At 38.8% G+C, this 18092-nt stretch overlaps 1 protein-coding gene across 7 annotated transcripts in view; it reads left to right on the top strand.

The window, feature by feature from the left end:
* The window catches only part of ZDHHC14 (zinc finger DHHC-type palmitoyltransferase 14), a 180878-nt gene that overhangs the window by 86875 nt on the left and 75911 nt on the right, over positions 1-18092 (top strand). For 5 of the 7 annotated variants that reach the window (XR_008444343.1, XR_008444341.1, XR_008444342.1 and 2 more), the window contains exon 2: positions 6840-7012. Coding sequence is in view for 4 of the 7 variants with exons in the window: in XM_054022066.1 (XP_053878041.1) it covers positions 6840-7012 (173 nt within the window). In the remaining 3 variants the exon portion in view is untranslated. The remainder of the gene's footprint in view (positions 1-6839; positions 7013-18092) is intronic. The other 2 variants (XM_054022070.1, XM_054022067.1) reach the window with 1 other exon arrangement.

The following is an 18092-nucleotide window of genomic DNA, read 5'->3' as shown; positions in this document are numbered from 1 at the left end:
TCTGTTGCAGATATTTAACCTGTATCTATGGAACTAAAGATAAGTCTGATTGGTAATGTAGATCAAAGAGAACAATTCATAATTTTTATCACTGTTTATATTTCTCCCTATTTATTAAACTACTACTGTCTTTTGTACAGTATATCTTTTTTTCCCCTCATGTAACAGAAATTTAAGAATGAAAAGCGAGTAAGAATGTATTCTACTTCAGGTGATACCATGTATGTGGATCACAGTATTTTTTATGAGTTAAAAAAAAAAAAAAAAAAAAAAATTCCATGTGAGGCTACACCTCTGATTTCTGTGTCATACATCTTACTTAAAATCCAGATTCTTCAGTTATGGGGGTATTTTTTTAATTCCCCACCCTCCAATTAGCAGATGGAGATCAAAATCAGATTCCTCCAGTCGCTCAGAGGTATGAAAGGCTTTCTTTGTTGTTTTGTCTGTAGGAAGTGGCTGTATTTGTCTATTAATGTGTTTTATAGCTGCAGAGCTAAGCCGGCGAAGTCAATATTGGATTTGTCATTTGCTGCATCTTCCTAGCAGACCATAACAACAACTGTCAGTGAGGTCTGTTCAGAAATGCCTTGACCTTTCTGGTGAAGGTTTGCAATCTGCTTCTTTCTTCATCCCTTTTCTAGTAAAGAGCACAAAGGCTGTAGGACAAGTTTCAGAGTAACAGCCGTGTTAGTCTGTATCCGCAAAAAGAAGAACAGGAGTACTTGTGGCACCTTAGAGACTAACAAATTTATTAGAGCATAAGCTTTCGTGGACTGGGCTGTAGTCCACGAAAGCTTATGCTCTAATAAATTTGTTAGTCTCTAAGGTGCCACAAGTACTCCTGTTCTTCTTTTTAAAGGCTGTAGGGTTCTTGCTGTGCTCTCTTCACTGCTCTTCTTACATGTCCTTACTTTTCTGCAAAACTCAGTGCCCTTGTCCAAGCATGGTTATACAATTAAAAGGGTTTTTGGGTGTTAAGAAGAGATGTTTTATCATATCTTAGGCATACTTAGTTCAGGGGACAGTGCTTGATAATTATCTCTCCAGCACCAGTGTGTTCTATTTTTATCCAGCAATGACAGACCAGTCCTCCCACATTTTAACCTTCAAACACAGCTTCTAAAAATGATCTGAGGAAAGCAGACTATTTTATGGGAAAATATAGCTGTAAAATTGCACTCTGCCCTTACCCTTTGGATTCTTTTGTTTGGGGAGATACAGATCCAAACTATGGTGCAATCTCTGAAACTGAAGACAGTTAATGTAACTGTAAGAGTGTTGAGTGGCGTCTGTCAATGATACTTCCAAGTATGGTCCATTAATCTTTGTTCTCTCTATCACCAAGCTGCCAATTAGTGACAGTTGTTTTCTGGTGTCTGGAGATTGGCTGAGGCCACCAGCTCACTTCCCGTAGGCCATTGAATAGCTGTTATAGGGAAATGAATTTAAATTTTTTTTTAATGCTTCTTATTTAATAGAGCTACGGAAGGATGGAGATTTATTTGTCTCTTTCATTGGGTTCCCGAGCTGTCAGTGTCATAAATGCCTTTTTTTAAGGAAGAACTGCCACTACCATTCTGGTGGGAATATTTTGTTTTAAAAGCTCAAAATTTGCTTTCAGGGAATATTCTCCAATATTTGCTTTAAAAATATGTGTCTGTGAACACAAACTTATACCTGTAAAGAAACATATTTGCCAGAATTGGAGATGGGTGAAATCTTTTTAGTTGAAACTTTTTCACCAAAAATGCGGATTTGGGTTGTCTGAAACATTTTAGTGAATTCATGTTGATTTAGATTGTTTTGTTAAAATTTTTTTTTTTTTTTTTGGAAATGTTAAAATGAGCCGTTTTGACATTTTCAAACTAAGCGTAATTTTTCGAACTACTGAAGCATCATTCACAAAATGGTAATGGTGGTTGTGCCCAGTGGTTAGGGCACTCACCTGGGAGGTGGGAGACCTAGGGTCAAGTCAAGAGTGGAAGATTCAAACCTTGGTCTCCCTCCAACGTCCCAGGTGAATGCCCTAATCACTGAGCTATTGAGTGGTGGGAGGGAGGGAGCGCTTACTGCCAACATCTTCTTTCTTTCCTGTTTTGTGATCAAGCCCCTGATTTTGCAAATTCCCCTTGCTTTTATTTTTAAAATTGGTTAAAATGCCCAAAATTGTTAATTTTAGGTTGAATTAAACGAGTTTGACTCAAAATGAAACTTTCCTGACTTTTTAATTCACTGAACATTCAAAAAAATCTTGATTTCAGGTTGACTGGAAACCAATTTTTTTCCACAACTACCAAAAATATAAAAAATCACTTACTAGTACAGCTCTAGCCAAATTGTCTGAGGAAAGTGAACACACCAGGGAATGCAAGTGAAGCTAAAGCAAGTGAATTCAAAAATTTGAACAACTGGGGAAATGTTTGGTAGTATTTGACCAGTTCTAAAAACAACTAAACTGTTTTTAATGTATGTTGAGCTTTACATAGCAGCACAAATGCATTTAGAGGGTCATTATCAGCTTTGAATTTTTAAAAAACGATCAATTTCAAATATATAATTTTTTTTATGAAATTATATGTCCTAGAATGGCTTTTCTAGAATTCTTATAAAAATTCCATTATATAAAAAAAGTACAAAGTTTTTGTATGTGTGTGGATTTTTTTCCTGCTCTTTTGCTGTTTAAAACTGCCACCTGGGCAGGCTGAGAATAATCATACTAGACAAACTTAGGTCTTTTATTTTCTTCCTCTCTCTGCATGTGTCTACCTGCTGTTTCTTCAGTGTCAGCTTTGCTACTTCCGTTAGTGGAGAACACCCTCTTACAGAACCTAGGGCAGAGTATATATAAGAGCTCTTCCTCTAAAGCAGTGTGCAATCTGTGATTATCATCATGCTGGTGTCACAGTTTCAAGGTAACTGCACTTGTATTTTTCCCCTCCGTGGTCCTACAAGGGCACCCACTTAAACGTTTCTGGCTTCCAGCTGTCACTCTCTTGGGTGGAGATCAGTGTCTCACTCCCTTCTGACTGGGGGTTTTGAGACTGCACAGCTCCCCGATCCACACTGTGCTGTCCCCAGCAAGCCAGTCTGCCTAAAAGGCATTTCCTATGCTTGGCTTTTCAAGGGCTATGAACAGTATATTGCCAGCAGTTACAAGTTACCAGAGAGCTCCTTCTAAGCAAACACATTTATTCTGAAGGTGAAAGAATTTCAGAGAAAGCATATAAAAACAAGAAAAGAACCTACATGCACGCTAAAAAGCTAACCAGTCATCACCCTCAAGTGACAATGTCAGTCCTTCAAACCCCACAATTGGGTTTCCTCATGGTTACAAGTTGATACCAGTTTTTAGTCTAAAGGAATCAGAACAAAGTCCCAAAGTAAGTTTAAGATTGGGCTGTTTTTGTGGTCTCTGGAGAATCCAGTTTGAACCAGAATATGTGAGCTTTCCCAGGAGTTGGTCCTCTGTGGAGGTGTTATAATCTGAATAATTCGCTTTAATCCTCCCTTACTATTTTCACTTCCTGGAGCTGCTGTGTTAATCCTGTGGAGTGCACACAATCCCTGGCCTGCAATAATATATAAACCATTCATGCACTTAATACGATATGATCTCCCAGACATATTGCAGGAAGTTTCCCTATCTGGCACAGCTACCAAATGAGACAGGAAGTGCAACTGAGTGAAACTGACTCCACCAAGTTCTGTCAAGTGGAGACAGTAAACACAGTGGGGGGGGGGAAATAAATACTGTTTTTCTAATCCATTTACAGTAATTTTGAGGAATTACTTGGGCTTCCTGGAAGATATGCTGTAGTCAGACACGTGTTATTAGGCTCAATACAGGGGTAAATGGGTGAAATTCTATGACTTGTCTTATACAGGAGGTCACATTAATTGATCTAATAGGGATCAAATTCCCAGGTAGAAATGATTTTTTAAATTGATGGTGTCCCTTTCATAGAACATCAGAGCAGTTGGTTCCAGGTTATTACTAAGTAGCATTTTTGTAGTGCTTTTAAATTAACAAATTAATTTCCTCCAAGTTAAAAAAAATAAAAATTCTACTTTTGCAAGTTGCACTTTCACCATAAAGAGATTGCATTACAGTACTTGTATGAGGTGAATTGAAAAATACTATTTTTATCTTTTTTACAGTGCAAACATTTGTAATAAAAAATAAAGTGAGCACCATATACTTTGTATTCTGTTATTGAAATCAATATATTTGAAAATGTAGAAAAACATCCAATAATATTTAAAATAAATTTAAATTGGTATTCTATTATGCTTTAACTAATGTTCTATTAATTCAAATTGTGATTATGACTGTTTTTTAATCACATGATTAATTGCGATTGTTTTAATCATCTGACAGACCCAAGTTTTTAGTTTAGACAAGCCCTTTCTCTTGTAAGGAGTGAAACAGTATCTTCAAATTTTGATGGGTCTGATTTTCTTCAGAGTTTGATTGTGTTTCAGCTAGATATTTATCAAGAGATTTTAATATTTTTGTTAGATAATTTTCTCATTTGTCATATAATGTATTGCCTCTTTGGTCTTTTAATCTTTTGATGTGGGAAGTTGGATTTTTTTCGATCAATATCATGGAATGCTAATCTTAGCACATAACAAATGATTATATATTTTATGGTGACCATTAAAAATGGATGCTTAAAGTATCATTCCTAGAATGAGTGGTGATTCTGGATGAAGTCTATATCTAAACATTGTCAGCAGTGCTGCTTTGGCATTTGTCCAAAATTTTTATAGCTTTTTACTGTTCCACAGGTATATCTCAAGTTACCTTCCAGCACTCATGTGACCTACAGACTTTTAGTTCCCGTTTCTTTGGAGTCTGATATGAATAATGCAACCAAAAATAATGTACGGTGCTTTATTTAATATTGATTATTATTATAATAGTAAGGTTTCATGTTCCCAATATTTCACTTCAAAATATATCCTTAGAGCCGACTTGCACTGTTGTTTCAGAGTCCAATGCAGTGGGTTGATTTTTAATAATTCTGCATGCACAAGACATATATTGACCGCTATAATAGTTTCAGATTTGTATAAAAGATACTTGTAGGTTGTTGGTTTTGACTGGCTTTTCTGATATATTAAACAAGTTAAGAACTGATTTCTTAAACTTTGTGAAGTTCATCTGCAGTTATTTAAATTGTATTAGATCTTTTAGGACTATTCTTTCAACCAAGTCAATTTTTTTGTTGGTACTTTAACTTTCCTTCCCTAACATGCTACTATAACAGCAGTGTCAAATTCTGTGTGTCAAAGGGCCATATTCCATTGTTAATAGAATTACGTGCCATGGGCTACAGTAAAAATTTAGAACTACATGTTGTTGTCCATCCACATCTGAACTCTCACCCTGAGCTTTGCACAGGGTGAAATATGGTCTTTATACAGTAACTGAACTTTTAATTATTATTTCTACCGTTTCCCCATTCCCTCTGCTAAAGTGATCAGCCATAGAAATATTTAATGTTGTCGTTGTTTAGCGTGGCAGTTAGCATCCCAGTGAGGTTCATGGGGAGAGGGAGACAGTTGCAGCACACGCAGGCATGTCCAAGTTAACTTTGATAAAGCTAGCTGGCAAGCCCATGACACTGTGGCTACTCTGCTATTTTTAGCAAGCTAGCTCAATCAAAGCTAGTTCTGGTATGTCTACACTGCATATCCCGATTGCATTGTAGACCTACCCTTAGTCATTGTTTCCGATCATCTGCAGACTAGGGAAGGCAATGCTGGTTACACTTGGTTCAGATCTGGAAGGTTATATTGTCAACCATGACCTGGCTAGAAATTTGCTTTTCAGTTTATTGTTGGTTTAAACTAAAGCTTAAATTGTGAATATAAATACATCAAATGGGGTGGGATTTTGACTTTCTCTGTTCTATAACACACTGCTTGGATTATTTAAATCCATGCATATACCAGGATGATCCATCAATACCTAGTGTTATTCTGAGATTAGCCGGAGTTTTATACTGTACAGTGTCTAAGTACAACTGAAAATGGTTGTTCTCGTTTCACTTACAACCATGATTGTGAGTTAAATTAGGTTCCAGTGCTTCCATCTATGATGATTTTTCTGAGTGGAATAATTTAAAAAAAAAAAAATCTGTGTGCTTTATAGCCTTGCAGCCCAGTAATCATTTTTTAAGTCTGGTAACAATAAACGCTCTACTGTTCTGAAAAAGGGCTATCCTTGCCGTGGACCACCTTGGTTGTTCATTTCCATGTGTGTTGCACTGTTATTACACTCCTTTTATTTTTAAAGCAAATAAACAAGCTTACAGAATAAATTACAAAGAATGGAATGAGAGAGTAAACAAAAGCTTGAGGCACCACATTCTATTTTCATAACACTGATACCTCCCAAGAGGGATAAAGGAAGCATGTGCCATTTATGTACGTCCTTGTGCATTTCCTCTAACAGTGGAGTATAATTCATTTTATAGAATTCATTGAATTACTTCCTTTGTGTTACCTCCTCACTTTTAAAAAATTTCCCATTGTTTTATGTGTAATAAGGGAATATTACTTAACAATGCGGTGGTTGTTATGCTCTTTGAGTCTTTATTATATTAAACCAGTACTAGGGGATAGTGATAGGTGTGGCTTTTTAAAGCCACCTTTCAGATTTATTAAAAGTAGCATTCCACTGCAAAGCAATCTAGACTTAATAGAATGTAAAATCTTAACCTAGATAGATCTTTAATGGCAAGTGACTTAATAGTTTCTGAGAACATGTACTGCACTATTTGACATTAGTAGTTTAACAATTATTTCTTTTTCCCCCTCCCTTGTAGTTGTCCATATTTGTCAGAGAAGATTACACCTGCTATTCCTGCAATAGGTGGGATTCTGTTCTTTTTCGTGATGGGGACCCTGATGCGTACTAGTTTCAGTGATCCTGGAGTCCTCCCACGTGCAACACCAGATGAAGCAGCAGACCTGGAAAGACAAATAGGTAACACAGAAGGTCTGTCATTGTCCCTTCGCTTTCCTTCCAAGTGTGAATGTACTGTGTGGAGGCAGAATGCTGCTCAGCTTGTGGAGGACAAACTCCCATCTCAACAGTAATCACTCTGAAATAATACTATTTCAACTAACAAATAGTATTGATTCTCCTAGAAAAGGGACTGAGGAATTCTTCAGTCAGACGTTGCTGACCACAGTGGTGGGCATGGAGAATGATAGTTTACTGCTGTAATTTGTTACTGGCCTTTTCTCCATATATGATGCAAGGTTCCCTACTGCATAGGAAAATACTTGTGTACTTTTTAAAGTGTTCATGGGAAGAAAAGTGACACTGGCATGCAATACTTTTTAAATTCTTAAAAATTCTGCACCTTCTTAAGTAACATACCTTGTGTTGGATCACATCTAATTATAACATTGATGTTGTTTATTTATATTGTCTGCTGAAGGGCCCCAGCTAGGAACAGGGACTGATTTGTAGAGCCCCACAAATCTGCAGATAGTCATTTTATATCCATGGACCATGATTGCAGATTGGATGCGGATACAAATTTTGTATCCGCACAGGGCTGTACTGATTTGTGTTAGGCGGCATACAAGCACATAGGAAGACATAGTCCATAGAAGGTTGCCCATCAATGACAACAGTTACACTTTTATTATTTTTTATTCATGCAGAGCCAACACAACTATGGAACAGTGAGCTAGATTCTGATATGGCTCATACATCAAGGCAATTATTTACTAAGTTCTAATTGCAGAGTTTTTATAACTGCAAATGTCAACACCAAAAGATATGCTACTTGGCTGTCAAAGCCCTTGCAGAGTTGCTGATTCAAAAATCTTTTTACTAAAGCAAAAAAAGAACAAACAAAAAAACTCCCAACAACACTGTGTTAATTTGATACAGAATTCCTTGGGAAACATACATGAAACCCTACAGTGCAACTTCAATAGTCAATTTTTAGAGGAAGCTACACTCTGGTAAGAACAGAAGAGACACAAACCATTACAATTAAGTATGTTAAGCTACAGTCGAACTGTGAGGCTGTGCATATATAGGAGTCTTCCATCTGATACAAATTATGACCTTTTCCTCTGTTCATCTTTTGATGCCATAGTTGGCTTTTCTTTCTCCAATGACACTTATGAAAGTACAAAAATAAATTATGAAACCTACAAGTTTTCCCACATGGTGGATTTTGTGGGCCAAAAAAAGGTATTTTTATCACTTTTTACATGCATTACTTTAGAATACTTTTTCAAACCCTTTGGCAGAGATTTAAGGTAACCAGTTCATTTTTAATATCTTATAGAACCATAGAATAGCCCTGTAAATTGTAATGGTTGCATTTTTTGCAGTGTTTGAATCTTGAGGTTGCAGTATGATTGAAATCCTAACACAAGTTTTGATTGAAGGGCTCAGTTTCAGAACAGTTACAGCTGGAAGAAAACTGATTGTGTTTTATAGAAGGAGACACAAATTTGTCATTGGCTTGTGTTTATTCTACAGATAAAATTGTATTTCTGTATTACTATAAAATATAGTAATTGATTCACTGATCACTGGTGTGTTAGCGGTAAACCCCTGTCCCCCTTCAGCAGATTGGAGGGTCCACAGCAGAACTAGTTTGGTTCCACTGTGCTGCATTGGGGGATGGGACGCAGGGAGCCTATATGGCGATCTGCCTTCCCTACATGCCAGAGAGCTGTACTCCACAAGGGATTTCTGTGTATCCTGCCACACAGTGGCATCTGAGTATTAACATCAGGTCAGTGGGTCTGCAACTTGCTGGATCCACAAGCCCTTCTTCCTCCCACACTATGCTCCCCATTTGGGATGAGATGGGTGCAGAGGCAATGGGGGATGCATGGTCATGCAGCATTTTCTACAGTCCACTCCAAATAATTTTTTTATTTAGAAAGTATTATAGCTTTTTCCTGAGCTTTTCATAAACAGGTCTCAGACTTTATTTTTCATCTATAAAACAAAACAACTGTCCCAGTAACTGACTTAAATTTCAGCACATTATGTACTCAATTTTTGATTATGAAAAATGTATTCAGCGAAAGGTTTAGAAAAGGGCAACAAAAATTATTAGTGATATGGAACGGCTGCCATATGAGGAGAGATTAATAAGATTGGGACTTTTCAGCTTGGAAAAGCGACGACTAAGGAGGGATATGATAGAGGTCTATAAAATCATGACTGCTGTGGAGAAAGTAAATAAGGAAGTATTATTTACTGCTTCTCATAACACAATAACTAGGGGTCACCAAATGAAATTAATAGACAGCAGGTTTAAAACAAAAGGAAGTATTACTTCACACAACACACAGTCAATCTCTGGAACTTTTTGCTAGAGGATGTTGTGAAGGTCAAGGCTATGACAGGGTTCAAAAAAGAATTAGATAAATTCATGGAGGATAAGTCCATCAAAGGCTATTAGCCAGGATGGGTAGGGATGGTGTCCCTAGCCTCTGTCTGCCAGAAGCTGAGAATGAGCGACAGGGGATGGATCACTTGATGATTATCTGTTCTGTTCATTCCCTCTGGGGCACCTGGCATTGGCCACTGTCGGAAGACAGGATACTGGGCTAGATGGACTTTTGGTCTGACCCAGTATGGCTATTCTTATGTTCTTATCCTGTGACGTTGTCATAATTATTGTGTAAATGAACAATAAAAAAAATTCTGGTATTCCACAAAAAGCCCTTTTGTGGTTGTGCTGGTTACAGAAGTAAAGGATTTTTTTAAGTAGTATTGCTTCAGTTTTATTATAATATTTGGGGAAATGTGCACTTTCTTTGCCTATTTTAGTGCTGGAGCTGAAAGTAATAGGAGAAATATTTTTATTTTAATTATAATTTAAAGGAAAATATATTTATTGAATCCTGAGGATGAGTACTTTTAATCCAAGAAGCGGTCATGAGGTACTTTGGATGAATATATGACACAGAAATGTATATTCTCCCCAATGGAGTTTTTGTCTGAATCTGATCTCCCATCACCAACTGCTTAACTCTTCCAGGGGCTCCCATGACTCCCACTTCCCTTCCCACCACCCCTACAACCATCAAACACAGTAAATCCTCAGTTGCCAAATCTTCTTTTTATCATCTTCTCCTATGACAAATACCCAGTTCCAAATATTTCCCAAATGGTGTAATTAGACTTTTATTATATTTATTTCTGAAGGAGTGCAACATATCTGTATGACTTGAATAAAGAGTAAAGAGATTTAAGAATATTAAGGCTCTTTAACCATTAGGATTCCTATATGAAAATTACTGGGAAAACCTGAATATTTCAATAAAAAAGTTATCACCTGGCAATTGTAGGTTGTTTTTTATGAAATGAGTTTGGTCTCAATTCAGTTCCCTGTAGACAAAAATCCATATCAGAAAAACCACCATCACATTTGATGCTAATTGGTCCCCTTGTTGACCACTTTAACAAAGAGACTTTGAATGGATATAGACACTGATCTGTCTGTCAAGAAGGAGTTCTCTTTGGGTAAAGGTTGAGGCATGTTAGTGGGTCAGTGTGGGGGATGCAGAACTACAGCTTGTTCTGTATTTGCTCTGTAGACATATTGTCTCCAGAAATGTTGATCTGCCTTCTTTTCTTGCCCTATATTTGCACACACACAAACTGAAAGTAAGTTACAGGTTATCCCAGAAAAAGTCTCCTTTGGGATAAGATCCAACAAGTGGATTGATTGGATTTTACTACGGTCAGTGGGAGGGAGTTTGGTGAATGACTCCTTTATTTGTATTTGATACAAACTTATATTTGATACAGTTTAGATTATTTTTGGAAACTGAAAATGTGCATCAGTCAGTAAAATTGGTTGAGGCAGATTGGTAACAACTGTAAAGGTTGATTTCTGGAAAGAGCTAATCTAAAAAGCTAAGTGATTCCTACACTGAGTGTATTTTGGTTTCTCATAAATTAATCTCTTTGGTACTAAATTTTGAGACATAGTCTACAAATGTTGATCGTATATTCCTTAATTGGAATTCATAAGGAATTTCTCAAGGTGTCTGTGTGGCCTCAGAAATGGTAATTTGAGACCATTCTATCATGTGCAAGCATTTAGACTTGCCTTTTGGGATTGAAATTCACTGTCTTTAGAAAAATTCTTGAGGATTTGGAGTACTGCTATGGGCATCTAGGCAGGGTGATGCTCAGTATTGGATAGTTGGTTAGTATCTTTGCAAAGGTTTAAGGCTAATACAAGGTTGTAGAGAAAATGAAACTGAGACAATATCAGATCTTTAGGCCCCACAATCACACCATTCAGTTCTAAAAATTGTTGTGCACATAGGACTAAATTGGAATTTGATAACATGTTGACTTTGAATTAGCTGCAGTGTTCTTATCTTGAGAGGCACAGCACATACTGCTTCAAGAGTATTGGAATACCCATGATTCTCCAAATTGCTGCTTGATAAGTTCAGATGAGATTTAACTATTCCCCAAATCCTCTTTCCTCGGTCAAGTGAACAAAAGAAAAAACAAACAAACAAATAAAAACATCTAAAAATCTAATCTAACAAATTACAGAATGTTTGTAGAGAGGGTTTCTTTAAACCCAGATGTTTCAATTACGGCACTAGTAGAATTGCGGAAATAGTCTGTCATTTTATTAACTTGGGGTGCGGCAAGATTTTGCAAACAAGTCCAGGGGTTGTTCTGACCCTCCATTTCCTCCTTGAGTATGTGACCCCATTCTAAAAAAAAATTGAGAACCACTGGCTAAAAGGGAAGAGAAATCTCCACTGGGAGTGAGTTATGCTTAAATAGTCCATTCTGGTTATAATTCTCTTGTTTCTTTCCTCACTGGGGGAGGTTTGCTACAATAACCCAAGTGAAAATTTATTGGGAGGAGAAGAGCTGATGCTTAGACAATATTCTAAATATGCAGATCATTAATATCTCAAATATAGAAGATTCTAGGGAATTATTCCTTGGACAGTTTTTGAAAATTCAGTGCACTCAGAAAATAAATCCTCCCCCAGCAACGAGGAGACTCTCCAATCTCTATTTGAAAGCAAATGCAGGAGAGAATAAAATGAAACAGGACAAAATAATTGAGAATAATCCTAGAAGATTCTGCAGTCCCACCCCTCTTACCAAAGGGCTCTTCAGGCTCTTCAGTCTGGTTCTAATTTTGCCTCTAGGCAAAAATAAAATTATAATCCTGTTAATAAAAATGCTAATGAAATTTACTAGATAGTTATACACCAGTAATAGTAATCATGAAGTTTTTGAGGAACTTATTCCAAACAGAAACCTGTACAATCTATTATTTTTTTATGTTAAACTTTTGCTTTTAGTCATTTTTTAAACTAAAAAAAGAAATCATAACTTCTTAGCTACTATACATAAAGATAATAATACTGTTGATTATCTGAAACATTACAAAAGTGATTCGTGATGGCTATTAGAGTAACTATCTTGCTGTGATGATTCTCCCCTCCCCCCCCCCCCCCCCCCCAAATCACTAGAATCCTGCTGTTTGGCAACATAGATGAACAGGTGCACTGATAGCTATCTGAAGTTAGTACACAAATTTCAGAACAACAAACTAGCTCTGCAGTTTTGGCACCCAGCACTCCTATGTGGAACTTTTAAGTGTACCCATGATTTTCAGATGACTGTAATAATAGTCGATTTTAAGAGATGTTCATGTAATGCGATTGTCTATATAGAAAGTGGCAGGAGCATAACAGCCTTTGGATGTCAATGGAAGGCGCTATTGGCCCCTATTGAAGGATGCAGTGTTTACTTTAAAATCCTGGCTAATTGGTGAAGAGAGTAGCTTAGCTTTCTCACTTTCATTTTCATTCTCTGGAAACAAGATGTAAAATTCAGAAAGAATACAAGGAATAAATCTGTCCTGGATGATTAAAAAAATCCTAAAAACTGTGGAGGTGGAAGGCAGACAGAATTATAGGCAGCACTGCTATGCTGCCTATTATTAAGGTTGCCTGAAACTATCCATTGAGACCCTGTTTTCAGTTGCTTAAAACTTTCCCAAATTTTTAAGTGTACTGGCTGAAAATGTATGCGTCAGACATGTGCGTCAGGCTGAAAAAATCGTAGTTGATCATGTAGATTAATATATTCTAAGGCCAGTAGGGCCTATTGTGATCATCTAAGCTGACCACTTGTATAGAACAGGCCATAGCACTTCCCTGAAAAAATTCCTAGAGCATATCTTTTAGGAAAACATCCATTCTTGGTTTAAAAATGGCCAGTGATGGAGAATCCACCAAAAATCTGGGTTAATTGGTCCGGTGATTTATCATCCTCACTGTTAAATAAATTTACACCTTATTTCCAGTCTGAATTTGTCTAGCTTTAACTTCTAGCCATTGGATCGTGTTATATCTTTCTCTGCTAGATTGAAGAGTCCAATATGAAAAATTTGTTCACTACCTAGGTACTTGCAGACTGTAATCAAATCACCCCTTCTCCTTTTTAAACTAAAGAGATTGAGCTCTTTGAGTCTATCACTATAAGGCATGTTGTCTAATCCTTTAATAATTCTTGTGGCTCTTTTGTGAACGCTTTCTAATTTATCAACATCCTTCTTGAATTGTGGACACCAGAACTGGACACAGTATTCCAGAAGCAATCGTACCAGTGCCAAATACAGAGTTAAAACAATCTCTCTACTACTGAATCATAGGGGTCAAATTAAGGTTACATAGGCAACCTTAGATTTGGCATTTCCTAACTTTTGAGTGCTTGACTTTGCAACCTTAATGTTCTTTATGTAATTTCCTAAGTTTAAGTAAAAACAAACAAACAAATCCAACAGAAATTCCATCATGTGGAACCATATTAACTTCCAGTGTGGGTCATGAGCAGGTTTTGGACCTTTCGATAGACATCACAGATGTCTGACGCTTGAGCTAACGGAATAACTAGTTGCAGTAGTAGGTGCTTGTCCTCTATATGAATCAGGCACTTAAGCGGGGATTAGACACACACTTTGCTATCAGCAAATAATTGTGAAACCCACTAGCAAAGAATGCAGAGACTCATGAATCCTGGATTCAGTTCCAGGTTCTTGAGGAGAATGTGCTTTAATGGTTAGAAACCCTTCTGCCCCTATCTTCCCACCCCAAAATCTTTGTCCCACTCTTCTCCTATCTCCCTCTCCTTCCCCATCCCTAGACCTATCTTAACCCCATATTCCATGGTACATGCAAAGAGGCAACTGCTGCTGTGAGAATTATAACTTGGAATTTCCTATCTTCTGTGCAGTTAAAATGTAAACGTTGATACTGCTTTATCAGTCTTACATTAAATTTAATTTGGAATACTCTTCAGTCTATTCTTGGCAATTAGAAAAAAATATAGTGCAACTGCACTTTTTTTTTAATTAAAGCCGCATGGAAAAAGATAACTGAGGTAAGAGGAATGAATTTATCAAGAGGAGATCCCCTGAGTCTGCGTTTGTCCAATATGTGTAGGAGAGATTAACAGTTCCTCATGAATGTTAATCTCTCTGCATAGCATTGGTGCTGCAGATAAATTTCTAAAGAGATGGTCATGGCATTTTTCCTCTCAAACTATAAAGGGCATATCTACAGAGAAGAAAAGAAAGGGAAATGCTTTGTATTTCTTCGATATCTTCACACTGATTTCTTCCATGTATCTCTTCAAATCTTACACACACCCTCCCAGATTCATCTCTTAGGCCATGTTGCTTCAAATCTGTTCAATGTTGCTGCTGCTTTCAGCATGTTCAAAAGCCCTAAGAACTCCGTGTTAAGCCAGAGCTATAATTCATCACTAAGTCTCATTGATGTATAAGTACTACTGTACCATTTCAGGATTCTTCACTTTTCTCCTCCCTTCTTACACACACTTAAATAGGGTTACCATACGTCCGGTTTTTCCCGGACATGTCCGGCTTTTCGGCAATCAAACCCCCGTCTGGGGGGAATTGCCAAAAAGCCGAGCATGTCCGGGAAAATGCCGGCCGGGCACTTCCCCTCCCACGGTTGCTCTGCTCCTCCCCTGACTCTTCGGCTCTGTTTAAGAGCTGAGCTACCCGAGCGCTATGGGCTTCAGGCAGCCCCCTTGCCTCCGGACCCCAGCCGCCGGCCGGGCACTTCCCCTCCCGGGCTCCGGCGGCGCAGGGTCCGGAGGCATGGGGGCTACCCGAAGCCAGTAGCGCTCGGGCAGCTCGGCTCTTAAACAGAGCCGAAGAGTCAGAGGAGGAGCAGAGCCTCCGGCCGTGGCGGCTCTGCTCCTCCCCAGACTCTTCGGCTCTGTTTAAGAGCCGAGCGCTACGGGCTTTGGGCAGCCCCCATGCCTCCGGACCCTGCGCCACCGGAGCCCAACAACTTTTATAGTACTGCACAATTGGGCAAGCAAATATTGTTTTGAGAGTACACCTTGGTTATGTTTTGCTTACATTCCAGAAGCAGGGTACTAACTTAAGGCTAATTGTCTGATACAGTATGGCTAATTTTATGAACATTTTAAGATAAATAAGACACTGTTGCTTGCCAGGCAGGTCTTCCAGAGCACTCTAACCTCCATTCTTTCCTTTTCTCCTCTCAGTGAACCAGAATCTCATGACAGAAAGAGCAAATAGCAGCTTCATGTTTAACAGAGTTCTAGAGTTCAAAAAGATTATGGAAAGTTACTCTTGTAATCTTTTCTTTTTTTCTAAATTGGGACAGTAAGTCTTCTTCTAAATGTCAGTGTAGTCTTCAGGTCAATAACAGATCAAGAGTTACAAGTGGAATGCAGTAAACAGCACTAGTTTAGGTTTTTAAAATCACATTCTCAATGTTTTGGTAGAGTGAGAAGTTCTGTTGTTCTCCCTTGAGACTGTAAATAAAGGAATGCCATTCTGCTGTTTTAAGCTCCTGGTTGTATAGATACTGACTTTTCCTCCATGTAGCCCATTGTTGTTTATAATTAAGCGTGCAGCATGGACTTAGATGGTTACACAAAAAGAGGACCTTCCTTATTGTGGTAAGGTCTGTTTCATATTTATTTAACCCTTCTGCCCATCTAAGTTGGCAGCAACAAGGGCTGGGTTCTGTATCTAGGGGATCCGTTTCAATAACGCAATGCAAAACCAGCTCGAGCCCCCACCCAGTGACCTGGGACAACTACATACCACCCCCTGGGTGCCTCTAAGAGGCAATACTTCCCCTCTTGCAAGCACGGAGTCTGAGTGTAACAGAAAATGTTTAATAACATGAGGTAAACGACATCAGCATTAAATTGGAAAAACACCACAAACAGGATTCATAACACAAACCATGAGCAAAAAACCCACCCCAGCAAATTGGGCTGTGTCCTTTCCCGTTGGTTCTTGAAACCAGCAACCCAAGAATCACCAAAGTCCCACAACCCCAAAGTCTCTTGGGTCCAGCAACCCAAGGATCACCAAAGTCCCAAAAGTCCAACAACCCCCCAAAGTCTCTGTCCCTGGTCAGTGCAGCCCCAGAGTTCGGGGGGGGGGGCATGCAGGGTGTTAAGGGGCACCTTACGTGATCCGAGGCCGATGGGGTTCCACCGCAGCCTTCACCACGAGCCGCTCCACTCCACCAGCTGTCCCGTGAGCCGCTCCCGCCGTCCCACGAACTGCTCTGGCAGCTGCTCCGCTCAGCTCTGCTCTACTTCAGCCGTCCCTTGGGCCGCTCCCACAAGGCTCCACTCTGCTAGCTGCTCCTCCAGCCGCTCCGCTCTGCTCACTGACCTGTGAGTCGCTCAGCTCCGCTCCAACCGTCTTCACGAGGCTCCACTCTGCTAGCTGCTCCGCCAGCCGCTTAGCAATATAGCTTCAGGCTCCCCCACTAGTTAACACAGCCTCAGTGATCTCAGCTCTTAATAACTTTAGCTCTTTTGTGATTTCAGCTCTTGGCAATTTCAGCTCATAGTAGGGGAGCCCCAGTGCTAGTGCACCATTGTCCCAAAGTGAATTCAGCTCAGCAGCCTGTAACTAGACTCCTAATGGAATCAAAGTTAGCTCTGACATTCAACAGTGGAGAGAGGAGGTAGTGCAATTGGTGTTTCAAACCCTCAGAGAGGGCCCATACCATCAGGTACAAATACCTGTCCCCGTCCTCTCTCTATTCACTGGGTTTTGTAACCCATGCCCCTTGTCAAGCAAGTGCTACTTAGGTAATGGTGAAGGACTCACACAGTTCCACTGGCCTTGATTCACAGAATCAGGGTAACAAAACTTTATTCTTCCTGCCCCAATAACAGAGAAAACTGGGGATCCCACACCAGCCAAAGTAACCACTTTGAATTGCTGTTGTTTCATGCCAGGCGAGTGGGTGTGCCTATGCAAACAAGATCAGCCCCTGGAGTTCTTTTCCACACTCGCCATAATTCACCACCAGATGTCAGGGTAGAGCTCATCCTGACTCTGCTTACATTTACTTTTGTGTCTTAGAGATGTCAGAGTTCATTCATGACGAATTTTGGCCACACTAGGCCTTTACTGCGGCAGGAAAAAAAACAAATTATTGCTTTATCAATATATTGTTTTAGGGCCAAATCCTTGTCCCTTTGAAATTAATAGCAAAACTCTTGTGAGTTGGCCCTTATTGGGATCAGGATTTGACCCTTAATGTAAATTTTCCCCAAATACAAATTTCATTTTGGAAAAGGTAAAGTGTCTCTGAAAAGAGAGCCAAGAAAATTTCACATCTATATCGTATTCAACTTGAAGTAAAATAATACTAACACAAGCCATGTATTTTCTAGGTATTACATGTTTAGTGCATATGTTTTATGTATATGGAGATAAGTAGGATGTAGCCATGTACTTGGGCACATGAAGACACATACTATGAATGGATATAGGAAAGTGAAAACGAAAGAAAGGAATGGTCTGGATAATTTTACAGTAGCTGATAATATTCAAAGCTATGTAAATGAAAGTAATGGGGATGATGAACTCCTGCTTTCGGGTGACAGCTGATCTACTTCCTGAAGGGCCTATCCATACTATGGCTTGAATTGTGCTAGAAGAAACTCTGATCAAAACTGATATCAAGCATGGTTTTACTAGACCTGTGGTTAACTG

Source organism: Malaclemys terrapin, chromosome 3 (genome assembly GCF_027887155.1).
Source record: "Malaclemys terrapin pileata isolate rMalTer1 chromosome 3, rMalTer1.hap1, whole genome shotgun sequence".
Classification (NCBI taxonomy): domain Eukaryota; kingdom Metazoa; phylum Chordata; order Testudines; family Emydidae; genus Malaclemys; species Malaclemys terrapin.
This window is presented reverse-complemented; position numbering and strand designations above follow the sequence as displayed.